Source organism: Mercenaria mercenaria, chromosome 9 (assembly GCF_021730395.1).
Source record: "Mercenaria mercenaria strain notata chromosome 9, MADL_Memer_1, whole genome shotgun sequence".
NCBI lineage: Eukaryota > Metazoa > Mollusca > Bivalvia > Venerida > Veneridae > Mercenaria > Mercenaria mercenaria.
Genome location: NC_069369.1, coordinates 64,702,334 through 64,721,488, shown reverse-complemented (window position 1 = coordinate 64,721,488; position 19,155 = coordinate 64,702,334). Strand labels below are relative to the sequence as shown.

Here is a 19,155-nt window from a genome sequence, read left to right as displayed (position 1 = left end):
TGGACCGGACACGATTTTGTTACGGACGGAAGGACGGACGGACGGACGGACGGAAGCAGACCATTCCTATAATCCCTCCGCCACGGTTGGGGATTAATAACCATTTTTTTTGAAAACCTAGTTAAAAAAGGGGAAGGACAAGGGTATGAATTTCAATGAAACGACTGACATCTAATGATCTTTAAATATCAGTGATTTTTTTTTACAAATTAACATGACATTTTATGAGTCCCAGAACTCTCTGGGCTACAAATCAATGAGTCCAGACTCACCGATGACGACAGACAGCAAGTGATCCCAATAGCTCATCCTGAGCTTCACTCAGTTGAACTAGCCCAAGACAGATTTCAATATTAATGCACTGTATAATCCTTTTTAATACCCTTCTAAATAAACATATCAAAATAAAACAAAAATGACTGAAACCGAGTTCAAAATCCATTATTTGATTAAGAAACAGAACTATTCAGGGGAGTGGAATTCCTATGTCTGACTTGTCCGACTCGAGACTTTTTGCTGTCGGACAAGTATGTTATTTCATGCTATCTGTCAGCGGTCAAGCAGACGCCTCAATAGCCTTGTGGCCTAGTGGTAGAGCAACTGCTTCGAGTGCTGGAAGTTGTGGGTTTGATCCCCGGCCACATCATACCAGGCATGAAAAATGGTACCAGTAGCTCCCTTGCTTGGCGCTCAGCATTAAAAGGGAAACAGGCCTCTTCTCTCATACCCTCGTGGCAATGGATTCCATCAGGAATGAGGTGTCGAGAGTGATTAATATACGTTATAGAACTTGTTTCACAATCAACCTAAACTAAATTAGTATAAACTAAGCAGACAATTTCAGGTATAAAATGAGAAAATGGAAAAATCATTTAGACAGTGTGTTGCTTCAATTTTATGGCGGTGAAATAAATAATTTAACGTATGAAACCCGTGTTTTACCCATTGAGGGCCTCTCGACTGCTGCAGTTTTGGAAAAAACATATACCTGCGTCTAAATTTAGCACCATTTTCCGCGTTCTGATTGGCTCTTGGTCTCAGTCTTGCTTGATTTTGCACACAGTAACTCGGCGAATAGAAACCGGAAACGTTAACAATTTTTGGGAAAATGTTAGAATTTCGGCCACTGACAATCGGTCAAAGGAAATACGGAAGCCAGTAGTCAGACAAAAATGAAAATCAAAAGCACAGAGCTTGTGATACGATTGAAAACAAGTCGGAATAATTTATGAGTCTTTCTAAATTCAGCTGGCTTCACACCTACGTACAGGCATTGTTTAGGGGTATTGCATCAAAAGTTCCCAAGCCCCGCGGACGCGACTTCAGCCTTTTATAAAGGCAAACATTTTGACAGCTTATTTTTTGAAACAGTTACTGTAATACACAGTTTTATGTTTGCTTTTGTTACTACCTGTTGATCATTATACTAAATTTATAAAGAACTATTGGCAGTTTCATGAAGGTTTAATGTTGGAAATCCGGACAAGTGAATTTTGACTGTGGCAATGTGGATTTTTAAGCGGACAAGAGAAAAATGTTGGGATTTCCACACCCCTGGACTAAGTAACACAAGTTACTTCAGTAACCTTGGTCACCAAGTCTGATGTGCTAGGTTATGCATCCTTATTGGTATTGAAAAAACCTGACAGTGTTTGTTAATTTGCCTCGATTTTTGGCTTTTTCTCCGGAGGCATTTTGTTACTGTGGTGTTTGTTTATCTGCACTCTATAATATATTGATTTACCGCAGTAATAAAGTAGATCTGCAAAAATTGGCTAGAAAGGATATCGAGAACCAATCAGAAGCAATGTTATAAAATTACTATCTGGTGCAATGATAAAACAAGAGGGCCCTGAAGGCCCTGTATCGCTCACCTGACCTACTAACCTAAAGATATCAAGATTAACATTTTGACCAATTTATTAGATATGGTCTAAATGTGCCTCTAAGAGTTAACTTTGATTTGACCCGTGACCTAGTTTTGACCCCACATGACCTAGATTCGAACTTGACCTAAAGATCATCAAGTTTAACATTCTGACTAATTTCATGAAGTATAGTCATATGTGGCTTCTAGAGTGTTAACAAGCTTTCCTTTGATTTGACTAGTGACCTAGTTTTTGACCCCACCTGACCCAGATTTGAACTTGACCTAAAGATCATCAAGATTATATTCGACAAAGTTTCATTAGATACGGTCATAAATGTGGGTCAAAAGTGTTAACTAGCTTTTCCTTTGATTTGACCCGGTGACCTAGTTTTTGACCCGACATGACCCAGATTCAAACTTGACTTAAAGATCATCAAGTTTAACATTCTGATTAAGTTTCATGAAGATACAGTCATAAATGTGGCCTCTAGGGTGTTAACAAGCTTTCTTTGATTTTGACCTAGTGACCTAGTTTTTGACCCAACCTGACCCAGATTGAACTTGACCTATAGATCATCAAGATTAACATTTGACCAAGCTTCATTAAGATATGGTCATAAATGTGGCCCTACAGTAAAATAGCTTTTCCTTTGATTTGAGCGGTGACCTAGATTTATGACCCGACATGACCAAGATTCAAACTTGACCTTAAGATCATCAATATAACATTCTGACCAAGTTTCATGAAGATACAGTCAAAATGCGCCTCTACAGTGTAAACAAGCTTTTCATTTGATTTGACCTGGTGACCTAGTTTTTGACTCCAGATGACCCAAAATAAAACTCGTCCAAGACTTTATTGAGGATACACTCTGACCAAGTTTCATTAAGTTGGCCAAAAATGTGACCTCTAGAGTGTTTACAAGCTTTTCCTTTGATTTGACCTGGTGATCTAGTTTTTGATCCCAGATGACCCAATATCGAACTCATCCAAGATTTTATTGAGGGTAACATTCTGACCAAGTTTCATTAAGATTGGGCCAAAAATGTGACCTCTAGAGTGTTAACAAGCTTTTCCTTTGATTTGACCTGGTGACCTAGTTTCTGATCCCAGATGACCCAATATCGAAGTCGTCCAAGATTTTATTGAGGGTAACATTCTGACCTAGTTTCATTAAGATTGGGCCAAAAATGTGACCTCTAGAGTGTTAACAAGCTTTTCCTTTGATCTGACCTGGTGACCTAGTTTTTGATCCCAGATGACCCAATATCGAACTCGTCCAAGATATTATTGAGGGTAACATTCTGACCTAGTTTCATTAAGATTGGGCCAAAATTGTGACCTCTTGAGTGTTAACAAGCTTTTCCTTTGATTTGATCTGGTGACCTAGTTTTTGACCCCAGATGACCCAATATCGAACTCATCCAAGATTTTATTAAGGGTAACATTTTGACAAAGTTTCATTAAGATTGGGCCAAAAATGTGACCTCTAGAGTGTTAACAAGCTTTTCCTTTGATTTGACCTGGTGACCTAGTTTTTGACCCCAGATGACCCAATATCGAACTCGTCCAAGATTTTATTGAGGGTAACATTCTGACCAAGTTTCATCAAGATTGGGCCAAAAATGTAACCTCTAGAGTGTTAACAGTCAAATTGTTGACGACGGACGGACGGACTGACGGACGGACGGACGACGACGGACGACGGACACAGGGCGATCACAAAAGCTCACCTTTGAGCACTTCGTGCTCAGGTGAGCTAAAAAGTGTTTGGCAAATATGCTAATTCTTGGTAGAAAATTGAGAAAACAAACATCATCAGACTTTTTTGTTTTAAATTTAATGCGTCCAGTGCAGTGTTCCCACTACATTTTTTGGCCAGGGGTGTTTTCACCTCCAGCCAAACAAAGCTGGGGGTGAAACATGAAAAGCGGGGATGACAAAATTAAAGTACACAAATAAAAGAAATAAACAATTTTCTAAGTATATTATTTGTTGTTTATTATTGCAATAATGTGTAATAAGAAGCGTTTGACATCACTGACCAGACTTTGATGAAAGAGAGGTCATTTCAAGTGTTTCACACTTAAAAGACTTTGCTAGCAGGCATGCTCTTGCAATGATCTCTTTTTCATCAAAGTCAGGTCTGTTGCACATTCCCACCCGCAGTTCCAAGTATGTCAATATTTTTCTGATGTCAAAATCACCTGGTCGACTGTACAGCACAAGTGAATTTCCGTACATTACCGATACCGCATTATCGAGTTTTAGTACCAGTCCACTACGTCACACATCTGGGTTTCCAAAATAAATCGAAAAAGAAAGTAAACTGTCAACTTGCACCAAAATTATTGAATAAATATTTTAATTAGTGACCGCAACAAAGGTATATGACGCGATATTAAGGAAAATTGATTAAGGACAGTGATGTCTTTTTGATTTTTCTGTGCATGATTTCACCCTTGGGAGACATTTTCATTACATGGAAATTGGAATGTGAAATCTGTAATATGAAACATGTACATATTTACGTGAATAGGAACACTGCTGTGGAAGCACATTACTTGAGAAAATGCATCAATGGAAATAATTATGCATCTAGGATGCACTGGTAAATGAATCACTGAATATTTATGAAATTTTCTTTGAATATGTACAGATCTTCAAAACTTAAAAAGCTGAAGAAGAAGAAGGCTAAATGGCAGAAATTTCACATATATGCCACTCGGAAGTAGCAACACTTCTAAATGTCACTATACATGCTTTAACCAGCAAATCTCACAAATTAAATAAGACATTGTTCGTAAATTTATATCTTGTTTGAAGCATATAATTATATCGGATCCCAATAAATATTATTTCTCTCTGTTAAACAGGTCGGAGAGTTTCCCTGGATTGAGAGACATTCTCTCGATCTAAACACTGTCTCTCATTCAAAAGACAAAATGTCTTTTGATCGAAAGACTGCACATGTATTTAGCTTAAGTGTTGAAAAAAGATGAAATTATTAAAACAACCATTTCATTACAGTCGCATTATAATTCATTTAAACAACTTCTTACTTCAAGTAAACTTTACAAGAAACACATTGTCATAGAAGTTTGCTTAATTAAGCATTATAATGCTTTGACAAAGTTCCCAAATAATTTGGATTTTAAAAATTTGATAGAAGAAAGATAATTTTCTAATTCTATATTTGAAATAATTTTGTGCATTCTAAAATGAGAATTTTAATTACCCTTTCATTGATTTTCATTGCTTCAAAAGCTAATTTGAGCCTGTCGATCAAAAGACATTTTGTCTTTTGAACGAGAGACAGGGTTGAGATCGAGAGAATGTCTCTCAATCCAATCCAGGGGAAGTCTCCGACCTGTTAAAGGTACAAGTTAAGTGTAAAATAAGAGTGGAAGAAAGTTTAACAGGGTTCCCATTCACATAAATATGTACGTTTTTCACATATAAATTTCGATCTGAAAAATACAGAAAATCACGCAACCAAATTGCCGACCAGGAAGATGCTAAATTGTTCTAAATCAAAATAACAGTGAACTTACAGTGCAATCAATCCGAAAGTAGCTGAAAAATGAACAGTTTGTGGAATTCCAGTGTCTATTTTTAGTCGTGTCGGGTGTTACTCGACTGGTTCCGTGTAAAATATTTAACGCGCAAGTTATCAATAGAATATTATAGAGACAGTCTAGCATGTGGTAATTTTTGAGTGACGTAATCAATTGCTGTCTGCACATGCGAGAAAAATTAACCAAACTAAACAAACTGATTTATTTAAGAAATAGCGAGGGCAGGCGATGTCAACAGCCGAGCCAAAAGGTGTTGCTTCTGAATCCTTAAAATCAAAGACTGATACGTCAGCAACAAATAACGGTAATTGCATAGCATGTAAACAAAATAAAAGTTGCTCTAATAAAATATTTCTGTTAATTTTATTGTATTTAAATAACACAAGTCAACATTAATGCTAGAGCTTTGTGCAAAACTGTTATGTATAAAGTATGAAATAAACTAGTTTTGCACCAAGCCCTTAAATTTTATAATATAGTCTATAGTAGAAATAAAGTTCGAAATATCAAAATCCCCAACTTTTGAAGTTCCACCCCCAGTTTGATCACACCAAAAGTCTGGTGGGAACCCTGTTTAAGCATTAAAATACTCTGCAGACCTGACAGTTCAATTATGAATAGGAAGTCCAGTTGCAGAACCCCTTCAGCGATTTTTTTCCTTCTTTAATAGGGTCCGTAAAATGGACCCTTTCCCAACTGAAAATAATAACCATTTTTCCCAATTTCAGACCAAATTATTCCCAAAAATGGCCTACAAACATTTTTGAAACGGCTGCTGTCCCGACATCGTGAAATTCGCCGATTATAGAAAATATGTTCCGAATTTTAATCGAGTGTTTGCAAATTTTGACCAAAGGACAAATACTCGATTAAAATTCAGAACACGTTCTCTGTCATCACAAGCGCGAATTTAATCAATCGCACCATGCATTGTTTTCGGTAACAGATTTCCACGATCTTTTTCTGTAGAACCAGTGACAAACTGTGCGAACAATGAGCCATAACAGCAAATATAATGTTCAAAGGCTAATAAAATCTAAGCTTGCTGGCTGCAAAAGCCTTGTGGAGTTCAGATTCTCACGGGCATCTTCACAGCCTGTTCTGACAGAGTAAACGTCCGTTGAATCGTCGACATCGGTGTCGTTTTCATGTCAGAGTCAGGAGAACTCTTGTGTAACTCCGGTTGAATTTGTGCCAGAGTGTGTGCCTTTAGAACAACCATCGTTATCTCAGAGTCAGGCCACTGTATCATGTTGTGATGATCAGAACACTAGCTCTAGTGTAACTCAATTAGATCCAGGAAAGGGGTCTTGTAATTTTGTATGTTACACAAAATTCCCAATTAGGATGAAAACACGGTATTTTTCCCAAATTGTCCGGACGCGGCAGCTTTCCCAAAATGGCAAAAAAAATCGCTGCCCTTGCCACTTCCATTTTAGACGAAAAACTATCATCCAAAAATATATAAACTTACTGAAAATGAAAGCTGCATATGATGGTCATTTGTATGTCTAAAGACTATTCTTGAAGAATTAGAGATTCGTAGACTCATGAGTAACATTCATAAAAACATGCCTAAGGAGGAGTGTAATATAATTTAGAAGAAAAACATACAGTATTCTCCTTATCAAATTTGACCAGCTGATTAGGGATAAATATTAGTTCAAGGAGCGTTTTCAGCGATATCTTAAACAGACAGTATCTTGGAAAATATAAAATATCATCAAAACCTTACATTTATTCCCAGATATAACTCCAAAAGTTTTAAAAACACATAAACGCATAAATAATTAGCTTTCTTGCTGCACCCAGCATCATTTCAAGGTTTGCTTGATTGATAAAAATGAACAGGATAAAAACAAATCTTGTTCCATATTTAATCGAATCAAAGATATGATACATGCTTATAACTGAATTTATCAATAACTGAATTTATCAATAAACTTGAAACTCGACTAGATGCCTTTCAACCATTTCTTTAGTACACAGGTTTTTTAACTCTTATATGAACATAGTTAAATCATCTGGCATTTCAGATACCATCTACTACAGCTGATTATTATTAAAAAAATCATTTTTTCCCTTGAACGACGGTTGTTCAGTGGAACACATTATCATTACATGTAGTCAGTGTTGAAACGGTCTGCGGATTCATATCAGCACTGGCAGCATTGATCATGTTTACACCATTATTCCAGTACATATCTTTTCACTTTTATCCTGTTTTAACGGTTAAAAGTACTAACGTCTTCCAAAGAAGTATAAAATACTTTATTTTTTATAGCTCTTTGCGTCTTCCTTCATTCTTTCCTACAATTTATGTACGCGTAGGCCTTATAATTCGCAGTTAAATATTAAAGGGAATTAAGGTTTAAGGTTAGGTTTTTGCACCTTTTTATCACAACTGTTAGAAAGCATTAAGTGGATTGAATAGCCTGGGAAACCTGACAGTCTTTTACCTTCTCTAAAACCCACGCATGGCCATAATGTATAATTAATTGAACATTTGCCATTACTATAAAAGAAGAAGATATTATTTGCTCACATTGTGTAAATATTTCGTTACATTGTCACAAAGCAATTGTAAAATCAACTATCTGTAATATGACCAAGGCAGCCAAAAAAGCAAAATATTGGTTAGAGTAGAATATGGTCTTTAGGTAGCACATGTTATTAAACTTGTGTGCTCGTTATTACCTCTAATAAAACTAAATGCTCTTTGTCGCCTTAACATGCCTTTTATTTTTGTACTACGATAAGTGTTGTTTCATTCTAATGGATTTAAAGGACACGGTGGCCAAACAAAAAGAACGATTCCGCTTAAAAAACAAAGCTAAGCAAAACAAAAGGAAAAAAGGCAGTAAAGTTGAACATTTTACTGTCTGGAACAAGTTGATCATTTTGAATCATTTTCTTAGTGAGAATTTCCTAACTTAGATACCCGTTCTGTGTGACATTATGGCTTATGTCTACATCCTGTTTAGAAAAAGCATTGTGATCTAATACTTTATGTTTAAAGTGTTTTTCAGACTTAGAAATACGCACAGTATAAGATATTTGTCTTTTTCTTGTCGGGTTGAACTATGTATAAAACAGCCAACCGCGAAACCACTCGCGAAATAATTTAGTTTTCATGTGCAGTTCATCATTCTGTAATTTTCAAATGACATTTGTTTGTTTGCATGTCAGCTTCATTCAAAAGACTTAACAATGGTATTGGGAGGATAGATACAAAAAGCGCTTCAATTCCAGAAGCTTCTACGGTTCTTTGGCGCGCCAGGTTAAAGCACCCGTACACTGAACCCTTATCCCAATGCTAGTATTTTTGTTAGTGGCGCGGGGGCTCGAAGTCACGACCCAATTCTATTCATACTGCTATCTCCCTGTCTGCGACGGACGGTGCGCGAGGCAAGAGGGGGTGATTGACGTGGGCCTAGCACGGCACAGACGACGGATGACGCTGGACGCATCAGTCAGTCCCGAAGTCAAATACATTTGGTAAACTGTGATCTAATTGATATAAACATGTTTGTAATGACCATTCAACAAGATGAATATTTTACCGAATACCTGTTCAATTTATTGCAAGCAGTAAAAACCTGTAGGTAAAGATTATGGGCATGGTTCCAAAACATTACGTGTATTTTCGGAAAATCCTACTTTCGTTTCGTTCCGAAATATTTCAACCCGTGGTAAAAATCTAAATATTAACAGACTTGAGGATGACAGATTTGCGAATGTGCTGCTACTGTCATCGGATGGACTCGAACCTGAAACGTTGTAGTCGATGCTACAGTGTATATTATTGTTCGAAGGGATGCCAGGCTATGGACTGGATAGAACACAAAACCAGCTGCAGTAAAACTGCTTTCGACATCCATACTAAAATGAAATCGGAATACTCTGACGCTGAAAAGAATATCCGTGCAGATGGGAAATTAACAAGCAGGAAAAAAGATATGACGGTAGCAGATGATGATGATAGTTTTGAGGAAAAGGATAAAGTAATGAAAAGTGACATTGATACGGAGAAAAATAAAAATACACCAAACATCGAATTATTCAGGCGCTTGCCAACAACTAAAGACGATACGGGCATGGGATCATCTGTTGTGGCTGAAAGCGCCGACGGATTCTATAACGATCCGGAACTGTGCATTGGGACTGCCAGGGAAGCGGATAAATCCTCGAGTGGAGCGGATAGCGGGAAAAAATCGGTAACAAATTTGTGTGCGTATTGTTCGAGGCAAGGGTGTTTTCAGAAATGTTCACGATGTAAGGACAAGTTTTACTGTTCAACAAAGTGCCAGAGAAATGACTGGTCAAGTCACAAAGGCACATGTGTAAAGGTAATGTTGTTTATCTTTTAATTACTAGTGAAATAAAAATATAATAATATTTAATTGTACCTGCACACTATATATACTTTTGTATTTCAACATATTGGTAGATGTAATATTTGGCTCGAATTCAACATTAATTTATGATGGAAATAATAGCAGAATTTTACTATCTAGATAATGACAAGCTATAATCATGTTACAATGTACTGACGGAATTTCCAATTTTGTAAGCACATTAATTATGATTTTCAGGGCTGTGTTGTGTAAATTTTGGGCAAAAAAGCTCTACAGTCAAGACTACGCCTAGTCTAGCTCATACAGGCTATGACATTCTTTTTTTTTTATTTTAAAAAGCTGTGAATGTAGGAAGTCCTTATTCTATGTTTAAAAATTTGAAATTAATTTTCAGAGAAAATATCTAAAATGGGCTGACCTTTCTCACTATCACATGAAATAAAAAAAAATAACAAAATTGAATCTTTTTTATCAGTCTAGTAGCTATAGTCCTGTGTGGGTCTATGCAAAATGTCTTTTTTTATAGAAACTGACCGCAGAAGAAAACAGGATCAAGAAGTTACATGAGAAAATGACGATAGATAACGAAAATCACAGACGCTTTCAAGAAACTGCTGGAGGGCTTAAAAGAGAAAATAAAGATGTCTTTACTTCTTTCATAAAAAATTATCAAGGACCAGATGAACGTATTTGGGAAATGTTGACCTTGGATCAGGCATTGTATCTAGCGAAACGTCCAAGTGGCTCGTTGGCCAAAGCTGTTAGGATGGCGAAAATATTCTTTCCTCTTTATAACATCGTGACAGACTTTGATGACGTCCCCTCAGAGTCAGTGTTTCCTTTCTTCCCCTTTATGGTACCTCCAAGGGGCCGTTATGTGCTGGTGGCTTTTATGTACAGGTACCATGAACATGTAATGAGGCATGGCGTTTATCTGAAGGTAGGTATAAAAATACACTCAACAACTTTTCTAACTCTACACCTTGTCTTTTTGCTTTTATCTCTACCAAATTTGACAGACTTGAGTGAAAATTTGACACATTGTTTAATGATCAATTCAGTTAAATAAAACATAACAGTAATATCAGTAGAAACGTATATTCGTTGAGCAATGACAGTTGCAATAAGGTAACCCAAAAATAAAAAGTCACAAAATGAATGCAATTTGGTGCTGGTCTCTATGCGGCAAGTATTGCAAACAATTTTAGCGGCCAATATTGCAATCTTCAATGGATAGAATATGAACTTATCCTGACATAGGATACTATTCTGCAAGTGCGCATTAATAGATTATCAGAACTGTATTGAGAAATATGCACGTGTTCTGCAGTTGAGATTTTGCGCTACATTAGCGGTGCAATATTAATCGTTCTCAACGCAAAGCTTAACATCATTTTGTTGCAAAGTCATTTTTTTACTTATAACATCATACATATTTTGCTTGTCTGGCTTAGAAAATTTGAAAACTATTGAGGTAAATGTACTCCGTGATCCATAAATCTGGTGTCACTATAGTAACGTCACAAACCTGATATGAAATTAACGTGTTGATATTGAAAATATTGACGGATGTTCCATTTCAACTAAACAGAGTTGAACATTCAGTATATAATAATGTGACTTTCATCAAATTCATAGGTTCAAAGTGTACAGCTGTGAGTTGGAATTAACTAATTATGTGACTTTTGATTTAAGGGTTACCTTATGGTTACCCTCATGGTTAAATGAGTTTACTCCAGACTATTATCGTTGTTGTGTGTTATTATAATAAAATAATCATTAAACATTGTGTACAAGTTTCGTTCAGATCTGTCAAAAAGATATAAAAAACAAAAACAAAAAACAGGCGTGGAGTTAGAAAGTTGTTGTGTATTTGAACGTTACGAGGGTAAGGCAAAAAATAACAGACCAGTAACATAAATTTACTCAGTATATTTTCGGTTTTATTTAGATATACTTGATAATAAATAAAACTGTTTGCAAGTACTATTTGCATGTAAGACCAAACAAGATTTCTTGCAGTTATCATTCGAATATATTTACATAGACTTGTTCACACAATAAATTTATAAATATGATTCTTAACTTTTTTTTTATAACGAATAGAGTTCAATAATCTTTCTTTTCAGGATGCCCAAGACAAGGAGAGTAAGGTGGAGTTTTATTTTGATCATCTTGGGGACAACCCACGTCCATTCTTCAGTTACTCACAAGTCAAGCCAGGCGGTTACATCTGTCTGGTAGATCCCGTCATGCATCTGTTTGGGGATGGTTCGGTTGGAGTTCGAATTAACAACCCAGAAGAAGTTAAAGTTCTAGACATTGAAATGGACATGAAATAGAAATGCATGTAAATAAGCAGACATAGAGATGTGCAGACGTGACAGAAATATTTCAGATCTTTAGATATTTGTAGAAAAGCATTGTTTAAGAGTAATACACACTTGTACATTTTTGCATTCTTTGAACACTTTTGGAAATATCAAATCTAAACAACAAATCATAAAACTAACCCACATTATAATCATAGGTGCTAGTTATTGTATCCAATGCAGTTCCGTCCATAATTGTTACCACCCTTTATTTGTCGTCATATTACATTGAGATATGATTCATGAATGTTTATGTGATGAATACCGTAAAAAGAATCTCCCCGCAAAATGCATTTAAATATATGTCCCCAACTGGTTTTACATGCATACGAGCTGTTTACGCTAATGCTATGTATATGTAGCCATTTCATGCGTTTATATGTAATATTTATAAGCGACTCCTTTTTAGCTCAAATATTCGAAGAATATGCGGAGCTCATGCATTTACACTTTCATCGGCGTCCATATACCCATTACTTAAGTTTTTGCATGTTAGACCGCTAATTTGGATGGATTTAATAAATTTCTTACAATAGTCCACTGTGGTGATCAGACATGCTATCAAGTTTCATAACTTCTACAGTTAAACCCATTTTCGGCTTGTCAATATTGGTTAAGTTTTGTATGTGGCATTTCAGTAACTTCATGTGGTAATTGACAGAAGTTTCACACGCTTCACTTTGATGAGCTGACATGAAATGCACAGATTCAATATCTTTCTTTTAGATGGACGAAGTTTGGACTCGATATCTCTGTAACCACTAAGTAGATTCAAAATTCATATACTTGAATGATGTCAGTTGCACAGTTTTTAGCTCTGTTAATCACAAATCATGAATTGTAAAAGTAAATATTATTCTTGTTGCTCTGCCTTCTGCAGTCATTTGGTTCGTAAGGGTATCTTTTTATAAGTGCCCTTACCAAAACTTCTAACGACGCACTCGATATTTGACAGTATCTTTCGGTCGAGGGTTTGCGCCAGCACATGCTATGTACCAAAATTTATGTTTTTCATTTATTTTTCATTTTCTAACCATGCTTTTCAGCTGCACATTTTGCTATAATCAGTTTAATTATGCCATCAATAAAGATCAAACCAGATATAATTGAAATATGATTGACATCCTCTACCAGAAACAGCTTTTTTTCACATAGCCTGTAACAATTGACAGTATACTTGTTTTTAATTGAACCAAAACATTCTATACGTAAAGAAGACATTTTTGACAGGCATCATAACAACGAAAGTAAACGTCAAAAAGAACAAGCCTTGAATGAAGAGTTGACGAAACATCCGTGCAGGCTGATCATGGTCTGCATTAATCACATACCAGATAAAAGGAATGCCAAAACCTTCCATTTGAAGATAGCTCTTTTTAGCAGAGCGTTTACTGAATAACATTTTATAATTTATCGTTTTCCAGACAGATATTCATGGAAATATTTTCAATGTTATTTCATTGGCAGTTAAATTTCAATTCAGTCTAATCTTGCAGTGTCAGATTATGTCATTGTTTTTATTATTAAGTGCTGATAAAGGACTATAAAGTTTCTATTGTGTCTGATTATGTTGGGTATATTTTGCTGACATGTTATTAGATAAATAACGAATTGGATTGTGATTTAGGAAGTACAGTTGAATAGAGAATAACAGGCTAATGTGTTTTGATATCAATGCTATCGGGTCGAAGTTGACATGGGTTGGAAAGGGCGATGTTCAAGATATTTTAAATATTTAAACGTTAAATTTAAGGGTCGCCAGAGTTAAAAGTAGAGAAAACACTTTAAATGACTTCTCCTCATGAACCGCTTAATGGATTTTCATCAAACTTGGTGTGTAGCATCAATAAGGTCCTCTCCCAAATTTGTTCAAATTGAGGTGCTTGGTCCCTTTAAGGGACAGCCAGAACTACAAATAGAAACAAAACCCTTAAACGACTTCTGCTTATGAACTGCTTGTTGGATCTTCATCAAACTTGGCCTGCAACATCATTATAAATTCCTCTCACGCATTTTTAAAGGGGGCTTAACCATTTTTGGGGCCTCTAGAGCTGCCAAAATAGAGAAAATTTTGAACAAGTTCTTCTTTTGAACCGCTCCAACGATCTTCATCAAACTTGGTCTGTTACATCACTGTAAAGTTCCCTCCCAAATTTGGTCTAAAAAGGGATGCTTGACATCTTTTAGGGGCCCTTAGAGCTAAAATAGAAATACCTTTAAACGACTTCTTCTCAGAAACCACTTGATTGATCTTCATGGAACTTGGTCTGTAACATCAGTATTAGATCTTCTATCAATTTTATTCAAATGGGGACTCTTCGTGTCTTTAATCTTTAGCCTGCTGACGGCAAGTGCTTCAGCTGTACAGTCAGTAAATTTTCAACGAACATCCCTTTAAATAAAGTGGAACTGCCAAGACTGAATGATGGATCAGTCCATTTTAGAAATTTAGCAGGGCAAGGGTTAAGGGGCCATAAGAGCTAAAAAAGTAGTACCTTTAAATAACTTCTTCTCTTGAGCTGTTTGATGTATCTTCTTTTACCTTGGTCTGTAGCATCAGTAAAATGCCCTTTCACGAATTTATTCAAATTGGGGCACCTAGCCCCATATTCGGGGGACACTAAATCTTAATATAAAATATACAACCGTTGAATGCAGTTGTTCGTTATAGAGAGACATTGCAAAACACCCCCAGTCTGCTCCAATTATCTCGTGTGTAATTTTCCACCCAGTTTTAAAGCGTAAATTGTTTGAGCTGTTTATCATCTGTGGAACTGATTTATGTAATTTACTTTTACTGCCTCTGAAACTTTCGATACCTGGAGCATGACATGTTCCTCTTCCAAAGATGCACACTGTCTAGCCTGTTTAAGCTCTGACACCCAGAGGAGAGATCTAGGGCAATCAGGGCTCCCTTGTTTTGAATTGTCACAGTAATGACCCAGATGACGAGGAGAATGATATTACAGGTAATTTGTCAGAAAATGACCTACTGAAAGGTGATGGATATTTTTTTCCTTTAGGGCTAGTAAATTACTCCAAACCCAGCAGTATAATATGTACATATAATGACGACTAACCAGACATAAAATTAAACGATAAAACAATGACGCAGTTGCAAATCAGAATAACAGTATTAAATAGATCTATATACCAACACCTGGGAATCACGAGCATTTTGATGCATGCATCCACAAGAAATAAACTTTGCAACCCCATTATCTGATGTTGAAAACCACTTACAAGAGGAAACACAAGATATAGAAAGAAAAAAGTAACACCAGTAGACGGAGCTACATCAAGGGGAATGTTATATTCATAATGTCAGAGAAAAAGCGGTTACACATAAAGGTAAACAATACCAGAGTAACAGATGAAACCACAAAGGAAAACAGAAACAGGGTCATAGGTAGTCTGGACAAAAATGAAATGGGTTTGCCATTTTAAATATGAAATTGATGGTGACTATGAAAAAAGATTTTGAATTCCAGCAGTATTCAGGAAAGCGTGTCTAATAGAATCAGGCATGATGATAGAAAATTCCAGTGATGATTTGGATTGTAATTGAACACTGTTATACTGGGCGATTTGTTTGACAGGTTAACATTTAAATGCTGACCATTGACTTGCTTGATTATCTATGAACTGAAAGCCAAACAGTATGAACATGTATCATACAAAGTTTCAAAGACTGCACATTTACTTATTTTTCAGATATTTTATTCCAATTTTCGGTTAAAAATGAAATTACCTTTCTTTAAACAATTTTATGTTCATAAAGTGCACTCATTTAAAATGTAACATTCATTAAGGAGATATAGATGAATAATATTAGTGCAACTGTGTTCTACATTTAATTCAAGGCCATTTTTAGTTGATAAATAATATCTGTAGATAAATAATTTGTTATGCTAGAAGGTACTATATTCTATGGAATGTTTTTGACTTGAAAAATAATTGCTATACACAAATAGTTTACAAGCTATCAGTTCATGTCATGTTCTGTCATTCATTTATTTTACCAAGAACTGATTGCCAAATCTAGTTATCTTTATATAGTATGTTTTGATACAGCCTTGTAAATACAGAAAAGGAGTTAAGGAGTTTTAGCAATGTCAAGGAAATTTTTTTTATCAAATCTGACTTTATTTAGAACAGATTTATGGTGGCATATTTCTGCATACGATAACCAGAAAAGTTTCGCGAAAATTTATCGAGTTTTCGCGAAAACCAGGAAAGATTTTGCGAAAAAAAAAAACTTTTCGAGAAAATAAATACAGCTATTAAGTGGAAAATTTCGCGATAGTGCCCACTTCTGCAGTTAAGATAAAGATCTTGAAAATTAATCTTTTCATGAAAAGTTGTTAAGATTTGTTACTTATCTAAAAATAGAAACATTCGGAACGCTTTGAACAACGATAGTACACATCTCTTAGTCCGTTGCACATACAACCTATCCAAATACCAGACTGATACCGAATGCAGTATGCTGTTTATAGCCATCTGAAAACTGTTATTTTCGCGAAAACATTTTATTTTTACGAAACCTTTACCGTTTTTCATGAAAGTTTGGCCCATTTTCGCGAAACTTATCTGGTTTTCATATGCAGAAGTGGGCACTTACGCAAATATTTTCACTTAATATTTGCAGTTCTTTTCGTGAAAAGCTTTTAATGTTTTCGCGAAAACTTTTCCGTTTTTCGAGAAAACTCGATACATTTTCGCGAAACTTATCTGGTTATCGTATGCAGAAATATGCCACCATACCGATTAAGTTAAAATGTATATATCATATACCTAAACGAAGGAAATAGTAAAAACATTATGTCAGTCGTTAAATTCGCCACATTCTGAATTGCTAAGGATGAAACATGTTTCTCCTGTAAAATTTCAAAATACGGAAATAGCAGGTTCAGACATTGACCTCAAGATATATAAATAGCAGTGCATTTATGAAATATGTTGTTATATATAAATAACATCAAAAATGCAACTATATCATTTTATGACCTGTACAGAGATACAAAAAAAATCTTACCAAAGAGCAAGCATTCAAGAGAGCCAGGCCCCAAGATGGCTCATTTGCCAGGGCCGTCGGGACGGCAAGACTTTTCTTTCTGCTTTTTAACGTCGTCACAGAATTTAAGAACATCCCATCAGAGACGATGTTTTCTTAATCGCAGGGAAAGATACGTACTGGTGGTTTTTGTACAGATACCATGAACATGTAATGATGCATGGTGTAATTACCTGCAGGTAGGTGTTTCAACAATGTTTTGCTAGTAAATGTAAATGTGTTCAACCAGTTTTTACATAAATTTGTTTTTGCATACTGGAAAATATCTAACCTATGACAAGATAAATTGTACTGAAGATTTTTAAAATTGTTATAAATTCTTTTGAATTAGAGTATTTTCGAGTAGACATAGTGGACGAACTAAACACACTTTTCAGGAAATAGAGATGCCGACTAACGTGTACTGATATTTTAAGCATTATCAAAGTTACCATGGTGCTAGGTAATTTAAAAAATCGAAGTAGCTATATATACACCTAGGTACTTTAGCTCACCAGAGCCGAAGCCAGTTGTGATCGTACTGTGTCGTCCGGCGTTAGCTTTGTAATTTAAGCAATTCCTTCTAATGAACTGCTTTATGGATATCCACAAAAATGGTTAAAAACATTCTTGTACAGGCCTTTCTCAGATGTGTTGAAATGGTTCCGCATATCTCTTTTAGGGACCATCAAAAGCCCTTAAATGACTTCTTCTACTGAACTGATTATGAATTTTCACCACTCTTGGTATGTACTATTTTATATGAGCCGTGCCATGGGAAAACCAACATAGTGGCTTTGCGACCAGCATGGATCCAGACCAGCCTGCGCATCCGCGCAGTCTGGTCAGGATCCATGCTGTTCGCTAACAGTTTCTCCAATTCAAATAAGCTTTAAAAGCGAACAGCATGGAGCCTGACCAGACTGCGCGGACGCGCAGGCTGGTCTGGATCCATGCTGGTCGCAAACCCACTATGTTGGTTTTCCCATGGCACGGCTCATATGGAACACTCTCACATTTACCCTTTTAGGGACCACGGGAGCTAAGAATAGGAAAATGACATTTAAATTCTCATGAACTGTTGCATGGATTTTCACCAAACTTGAGCTGTAACATGCATGTTTGTATGGATTTTCACCACTCTTGGTATGTACTATTTTATATGGAACAGTCTCACATTGACCCTTTTAGGGACCACGGGAGCTAAGACTAGGAAAATGACATTTAAATTCTCATGAACTGTTGCATGGATTGTCACCAAACTTGAGCTGTAACATGCATGTTTGTATGGATTTTCCCACTCTTGGTATGTACCATTTTATATGGAACACTCTTCACATTGACCCTTTTAGGGACCACGGGAGCTAGACTAGGAAAATGACATTTAAATTCTCATGACTGTTGCATGGATTTTCACCAAACTTGAGCTGTAACATGCATGTTTGTATGGATTTTCACCACTCTTGGTATGTACATTTTATATGGAACAGTCTCACATTGACCCTTTTAGGGACCACGGGAGCTAAGACTAGGAAAATGACATTTAAAATTCTCATGAACTGTTGCAGGATTTTCACCAAACTTGAGCTGTAACATGCATGTTTGTATGGATTTTCACCACTCTTGGTATGTACCATTTTATATGGAACACTCTCACATTGACCCTTTTAGGGACCACGGGAGCTAAGACTAGGAAAATGACATTTAAATTCTCATGAACTGTTGCATGGATTTTCACCAAACTTGAGCTGTAACATGCATGTTTGTATGGATTTTCACCACTCTTGGTATGTACTATTTTATATGGAACAGTCTCACATTGACCCTTTTAGGACCACGGGAGCTAAGACTAGGAAAATGACATTTAAATTCTCATGAACTGTTGCATGGATTTTACCAAACTTGAGTGTATCATGCAAT

The 19,155-nt window shown here is 36.0% G+C and overlaps 2 protein-coding genes across 3 annotated transcripts in view; one reads left to right on the top strand and one right to left on the bottom strand.

Annotated features, from left to right (window-relative positions):
- LOC123547309 (protrudin-like) overlaps positions 1-7,293 on the bottom strand; it is a 34,896-nt gene extending 27,603 nt beyond the window's left edge. The window contains exon 1 of one of the 2 annotated variants that reach the window (XM_053551586.1): positions 7,185-7,293. The gene's annotated coding sequence lies outside the window, so the exon portion shown is untranslated. The remainder of the gene's footprint in view (positions 1-7,184) is intronic. The other variant, XM_053551583.1, reaches the window with a different exon arrangement.
- Positions 7,294-9,085: 1,792 nt separating this feature from the next.
- Positions 9,086-13,732, top strand: LOC123547308 (uncharacterized). Its single transcript, XM_045334296.2, has 3 exons — positions 9,086-9,798; positions 10,334-10,747; positions 11,937-13,732. The coding sequence occupies exons 1-3, from the start codon at positions 9,172-9,174 to the stop codon at positions 12,147-12,149; spliced, it is 1,254 nt and encodes a 417-aa protein (XP_045190231.2). The 5' UTR covers positions 9,086-9,171; the 3' UTR covers positions 12,150-13,732.
- The last annotated feature ends 5,423 nt before the right edge of the window (positions 13,733-19,155 follow it).